General features: G+C 43.3%; 1 protein-coding gene across 1 annotated transcript; it reads right to left on the bottom strand.

Annotated features, from left to right (window-relative positions):
* Window positions 1-815: 815 nt before the first annotated feature.
* Window positions 816-6,487, bottom strand: LOC110981872 (protein Tob1-like). Its single transcript, XM_022239859.2, has 2 exons — window positions 6,092-6,487; window positions 816-4,093 (listed from the first exon to the last, which is right to left on the bottom strand). Exon 2 carries the CDS (start codon window positions 4,045-4,047, stop codon window positions 2,989-2,991), a length of 1,059 nt encoding a protein of 352 aa, XP_022095551.2. The 5' UTR covers window positions 4,048-4,093; window positions 6,092-6,487; the 3' UTR covers window positions 816-2,988.
* Between the last annotated feature and the right edge of the window lie 436 nt (window positions 6,488-6,923).

Here is a 6,923-nt window from a genome sequence, read left to right as displayed (position 1 = left end):
GCAGACTTCTCTTGCCCAGAATTTCAGGTGTTCTTGATGTTCGAATTATGTTCGAAATTCTGAACTGGCACACCGCTGCATCCTTACAAAGAAAAATATTGGAATTTTTTTGTTGCTTTCGTTCGCGTCTCTTTAAAAGCCAACAACAGCCAGTGTCTCGTTGGTGCTCACCATTGATGGCATGTGATTACAAGCTGTTTCATGCTAGTTCAGGTGTAAAGATAACCTTCAGAATTATCTCTTAGATGGCCCGTTCCCATGGAAACACTTATGTCACGCGGGTCCGACGCACGCACGCCATCTTTCTAATCTTTGATTAAATTTTGGTTGGCTGCATGGGCATTTGGTCGGGACAGAGCCGACGAAGTCGGCGGGTATACGGCACGTTGTTTCGCATATTATGGACAGGCTTGCTTGGAAAGAAAGGCACCGCGCTCGGCTCAGGACTCGGAGGGCATTGACTCAGCCGTAGGGGGGAATTGCAACCCGGAGGGCGTACTTCGTTTTGCGTCTTACCTAAGTGAAACCACAATTTGAAACAATTGCAATAACCCAAGGAGGAAACGTCGTCCTTATAAGGTGTTAACTTATCTGTAGTTTCCTGTCGCTGCATTTTATTAGAGCACACTGTTGTTGCCTTTAAAAAGAGAGTTATTTTTGCTTTGCTGCTTCCATTTTCCTTCCAACGTTCAGTGTCATAGCATTGTGGGATAATGCCGTTGTTTACATGGGCGATTTAGTCAGAGTATGACCTATACAGGCAACAGACCCGATTCCCTTTGGAGGAAACGAAAAAAAGGAACCAAAACACGATCTTCATTTGAAAAAACAAATTTATGTTAACTTCTGTCAATTATAAATAAGTTGATCAAACCATGTACAGATCACATGCACCACTCATAATCGTCTCTTATTGCACAATACAAACCTCGTGATCGAGCTATACATGTTCTTTTCATAGAATATTACCAAAATAGTAAGAAATTGCATTTAAAACCTCAAAATCTAAGTTCTTTTCAAATGAAAGTACTAAAATAGAAATTTGGTATCAAATACAGTAGATTTGTGACATCTCATGTTGTGTTAGTATACAAACGAAGTAGCGACTGTTTTGTGTGAGACAATTCTGCAAAGTTAGGCTAATTTTTTTACGTAATCTTTTCCCATTGTTTATGACTCGACGATTCCAAGGTTTCGGCCATGAAACATAGAAAAATGACAAATGACAAAATCCCCAAAATACCAGACAAAAATATATATCAACAGTAAAACAACGCTTTGGTATGATTTGTCATGCGTCCAAATATCAAATTATTGTTACTATGGTTACGCAATATGGAACCTCTGTGAATATATAACACGCCAGTTCAATCCACAATATTATAAGAAACATGGTAAATAAAATAAGTGGAGTGTTTACTTTATATTCATACACAATACCATGATAATTTTATGCAACAATTACAATTTTGAGTGCTAACAACACGGTACGAGTCGCTTTTTTACAAAGCCGTTCGGTGCAAGAAACCATCCAACAATCACACTCTGTCCCGTTTTCAAAATTTTTATAAATGTCTTCATGGTGATAACATTTTGTATTAAACAAAATTTACTAAACAGGGCCCAAATGCAAACCCCACAAGTGTTTGATTGTCAGGGGAAAAAATTGTTTTACGACAAAGAAACTGTATAGTGCGGAATAAAGCGGCGTGTCTACTTTATTTTTCCACGTGAAGAAAATTTCAGTGAAGGGTATGCACAGTGTCCGCACGATTAAACAGTTATTACCAATACCATTGATACGGTAGCTATGCACGATGACACGCTGTGTCGCACGAACATTTTCTTTACTAGAAACGACTCTAAGAACCAAATGCATCGGTGGCATTCCACACTGTTGACTCTTGAACGTCATAAAACAAGCGTGTAAATTCAAATACCATACCACTCCTGTCCAAAATAGCATTTCTGTTATCGCACTGAGTGCGCTGCCTTCCCTCGTTGGGTTTGTTAAAATGAAACAGCCGTACATGACATTCTTTGCGTTCATTCAAGTTCTTCACTGGGCACATTCCAACGGCTGTTCCAGTGTCGGTAATATTGCGTTTTACCAACCCATCACCAAGGTCTATTTAGTTATTCCGATGAAACAGCCGTACAAAATAGGTTGTCTGTTCGATAAACAAAAGGGACTGATGCTTCTGCCTACTAATCGGAACATTTTCATGCACACTTATCTAAGTCGTTTTGGTTGCTCTGAATACGTTTCTCGCCACCAGACAAAATATTGAAGGAACAGAACGCCCATTACAAGACTGATGCAAGTTTAGGGATTGACTGAGTCAATTGTGGAATGTGTTTTTCTCCATCAGATGGGAAACATTTGGACTTCTAAACCTTATCCCATGCATTCCAGTCATACTGCACTGTTTGCCCTTTTTGCCCTTCTCATACCGCATGTGATCTAGGATCCAGACGCCGAATAGCTTATAATACGAATCCGCTATAAGTCACTCATTAAGTTTCATAGTCTACAGCTTAAAAGTCCTGTCAATAACATGAACATTTCTGAATGCTTACATTTTCAACTTAAAAAAATATGATACTTAGATTGAGAAACAATGTAAAAATATTATCACTGTGAAAATTATTTACTTGATTTTTGTACATCTATATACTTAATATCAATATTAATATAAAAAAGCCGATTGAGTCAAAAGGGCTCAGTGAGATAGCACAGCCGCCAGAGGCTTAGTTGCATTCTGAAAAATGTAAAATTTCCCTTGGTGCGAGAAAGGACAAAATTTGGCTTGAACTGAAACTCTGCTTTTACATGAACTGGTGTTCAGTTCAAGATGCCATGGTTACAGCGACCCAAATTAAAGACAATAATTTAGTGTCTATTTCATGATTATCTTTTTTTAATGGAAGTTAAGTGTTTTTCTTCGACATAAACTAGTTGTGACCCAGACGTCAAACCGCTAGCTTTCAATTGGCTGCAATCAGAGACTGGTGGCCATACTGGTCAGTGGACGGTAGTGAGGCATTCAGGCTGTCGTACAGCATCCAGGACTCGGGGCCTTGTGTAGCGAGGTTGGTTTGGGAGTCAAACCCCGGACCAGCAGCGTAAGACTGGGGCACTGTGGTTGTCTCGCCCCAATAGCCGAACCCATCATCTTTGCTTTGGAAGAGCGGGAAATCTCGACCTCCCGAGGGGGAACGTTGGCTGCGGAACCCCTTCATCGCTGACCGCTGCTTCATGTAGTTGGCGAATTCTGTCGGAGAGAGCTGCTGGAAATTGACTTTCTTTCCCGTCGACTTGAGCTTGGTTGAGCCGAACTTGGTCTGGGCGAAGGAGGCCGCGGTGAAGGTGAGAGAGGAGGGTCTGGAAAGTGGGGCTGCTTGTAGCCGAGACTTGCCCGTGACCGGTGTCGGCGTGGGGACGGCAGTGGGCATCGGATGAAGTGCCTGTGGGTGGGGCAGAGGCTGATGGTGTGGGGCTGGTAGTCCCAGCGGCACCATCGGCTGAAATCCCATAGCAGACACAGGCGATAGTGAAATCCCTCTCATGGAGGAACTCAGCGAGTCCATCGTCATTGGCAGGAAATCCTCAGCCTCGGGGTTGAAGTTAAACTGGCCCGAGCCGGTGAGATCCGGCTCGCTCTGCACGTGGCTCGGCCCAGCTGCCTTGGGGCGCTTCTCCTGATAGATGACGGAGACTGTTCCCTTCTCCCCCATACGGTAGGACACCTCTCCGGGGTCTACCCAGATGCTCAGCTCGTGCGGGAGTGCCTCGGTCAGGTCACCTGACTCCAGCCCGCTGCTCTGGATAGCCGTGGCGACGGCCGCATCCATCTCCCTGGTACCAATACGAAGGCACCGGTAACCCGAGCCTTTGCAAGGGGATTCAGGGTACCAATGGCCGTTGAATTTGTCGACGAGGGATTTGTTGAGCTCATCGGCGAAAAGGTCTTGTTGGTGGCGGGGAATCTTGGAGCAAAGCTGCTCCAGGATGAAGCTGATGGCGCATTGGATTTCTGCCTTCATGGTGCTCGGGGGAGGGTGTTCAGTGACAACAGACTTCAGTGTAAACCTGCAGGGAAGACGAGGGAAAAAAACCCGAAATTCTCAGTTACATAAACAGTCAATAAACCTGGACAAACTGGATTAACTTGATTTTAGGATAAGTAGAAAAGCCCGCCCTCGTCCAACAACACAGATTATTTAGCTGACGTAAAAGGCACTTGGTAGCTAAATTTATTAAGAGGAAACTTATAGTACACTGATCTATGGTAACAAAAGAAAGGCCTTAGTCTGAGAAATTTTGTCACTCTCCCTGTAATTAAGAACCTCAAGTAAATGGCTGTAGTTTGTCCATTTCCATAAAGCTGTGTACTAACATAAAGTCACCTTTCAAAGCAATTTTCACAATCTCTTTAAAATTTGTGAGTAAGCCCAACATGACCCTGGTTCCTTGTGCTTGTCATTGGCACGCGGTACAGGGGCTACCCTGGACAAGAGTGACACATCGCGACCACCGGGAGTTTGGTTTAAATTTGGGACGTGGACCTTGTCGTCTGATTCACCCCCTCCCCAGGCCAGATCTCCAGAGACAACTCTCGGAGAACTTTGTCTTGATAGACTCAGACACATGCTCGTTTACAGCGGGAGTCCGTGCCTAGCGGGTAATAAGCGAGGCACGACGCCACTCGAAAAGAAAGACTGGAGTGGGAGGCTAAGAAATGACTTGGCAGTCCAAAAACAGCCCCTGAAGGAAGCCTTATTCATCGGCGAGTGTCTCTCTGGATTTTCCCGCGTGAGGTCCGTCGATATTAAAGGTCGCTCGCGGCCTCCACACATAGGCTGATTTCACTTAAATAGCTGCCAGTTTTACACAACCGTACTCATGCCTCGCCGTATCAGGGCCTTTGCTATACGTGATTTGTTCAGGGTGGTGTTGCTTTGGTTTAGTGCATGATTACTATTAAGTCACCTGCGTTGGCTTGAAGATTTTCTTGACAAGTTGTGTTCTCAACATTAAGGTTTAATATTTTTTTTCAATTTTGGAAAACCATGTAAAATGATGGAAAATATCACCTAGAATTAACGGGATATAAAGCGGTTTTTCGCCACTGCCAAATAAATTCTCGGTCATTACTCTCATCAAAGCTTTCCATCAGAGTATAAATTTCATAAGAGGATACAGCTTATATGATATTTATAATCGACAAAGAATCAAATTTTATTTTAAGTAATCATAGATAATAATCATAAAAATAGCCTGTTTAGTTTGGTCCCAAACATCACCAGATCATAATGCCATTTTTTAAAAAGAAAACTCATCAGTTGTCTTTTGTTACCACGCTCCTGAAATCTATCACCATACAGACAATATTCAAACCGTATCATTGTATATTATTGGTAACTGCCACACTGCGCTCCATATGGCACAGTGCATGGACGCACAGCGTGCGTGGGAGTAATTTCTATTCCACCCGTCGTAACGCAAATCCGAAATAGCCGCTAGCGGGAATCCATGCATGAGGCGACCCCATCCATGCTGGCCTTCACTCGACAAACAGAATCATAATACCCTGAGCATCTCCACGCAAAAAATCCTGAAGTACGAGCCCTCGCACTTCGCATTTTTTACAAACAAAACGACTGAATACTATAACCAGTGAATAATTTCTTCAACAGGATGTCCCTGTCTTATGTATATATATTTTTTTTCTCCAAAATTTTTAAAGGGAAAGTTAGTTCCATTATAATTTGATATTGGTATTGATTTTTAAACATTGTTGAAATACAGCACCCATGACTTGGCATAACGCTGCAAGACACTTTTTTTTTCAAAAGCCTGTACCAACAGTACCTGCTGAGAATTTTGTTTAAAAAAGCTTAAAAGTTAAAACTTGTGTTTTAAAATGTCCCGCAAAATGAAGAGAAAATATAAGATGATATTATTATTGGAGAAAAAAATTACCATTAAAACAAAACAACACAGAGGAAAAATGGAAGCATATGAAATGCACATGCCAGAAATAGAAAAACTTTTTAAAGAAATTTATTTGAAAACTAAAATACTCACTTATTTACGGGTCCAATCCAGATTTCCCCGCGGATCGAAAGACTTTGGAACAGCTGCGACGTTGTGCAGGCAAGGCGCGTGTATGTGGGATATTCCAGTAGTGTGTTGTGGCTTTTGCGTAGTCTGCAAGCGCACTGACGTCTGTCTCATTGAATGTCAGCTGCGTGTGAAATGCGCCTGGTTTTATCCGCTGTCGACTCGTCGTTGACGGGACTACTTTATTAATTATTCGCCAGTGACCACACCATCTGGAAAGATTATGCTTGTTGTGTGTTATCGAGGTTGATGATAATTTTAAAGGTTAGATTCAACGGCACGCAACACCGGAAGGGAGATGAAAGGAAAATAAGGCCCCTGGTTCTGAGGGGAAAGAAAAAATCCTTCTGAACTCCCGCACAAATCAGCAGGAGTGGCAAGCTCACAACGTGATACGAAGGGGAGGCACTATAAGGAGGCGCATTAATAAAGACTTGTGGAGGTCATACATATGCAACACTGGAAAGTATAGCGCGTCCTCAATGATTGGTCGCCGGGAGCGGAAGCATAATTTTGACAATTATCCTGTTTTGTTGACGTCAGTGTGCAGTGTTTTTAGCGGCGTGTGATTGTTGTGTACCGTACCAGGGCGGCGGTCAGTACGTACGCAGGGCCACCGGCGACCCGCGTGGCTCGCGAGGACTCAAGACCGGCACGTGCCGGGCAAACAGTCGAAATCTCTTCCCGGTGATTACTATGCTAATTCGTGGCCCGCACTTGCCACGTGCCAGAAGGGGGGGACGGGGAGGGGATAGTACACGGGAGATTAAAGAGGATGTATACGAAACAAAGATGG

This window comes from Acanthaster planci, linkage group LG07 (genome assembly GCF_054643075.1).
Source record: "Acanthaster planci isolate LZ-2023a linkage group LG07, COTS_SCS, whole genome shotgun sequence".
Taxonomy (NCBI): domain Eukaryota; kingdom Metazoa; phylum Echinodermata; class Asteroidea; order Valvatida; family Acanthasteridae; genus Acanthaster; species Acanthaster planci.
This window is presented reverse-complemented; position numbering and strand designations above follow the sequence as displayed.

Coding starts and splice junctions, on each gene's coding strand:
- LOC110981872 (XM_022239859.2), bottom strand. CDS start 4,047: ATGAAGGCAGAAATCCAATGCGCCATCAGCTTCATCCTGGAGCAGCTT.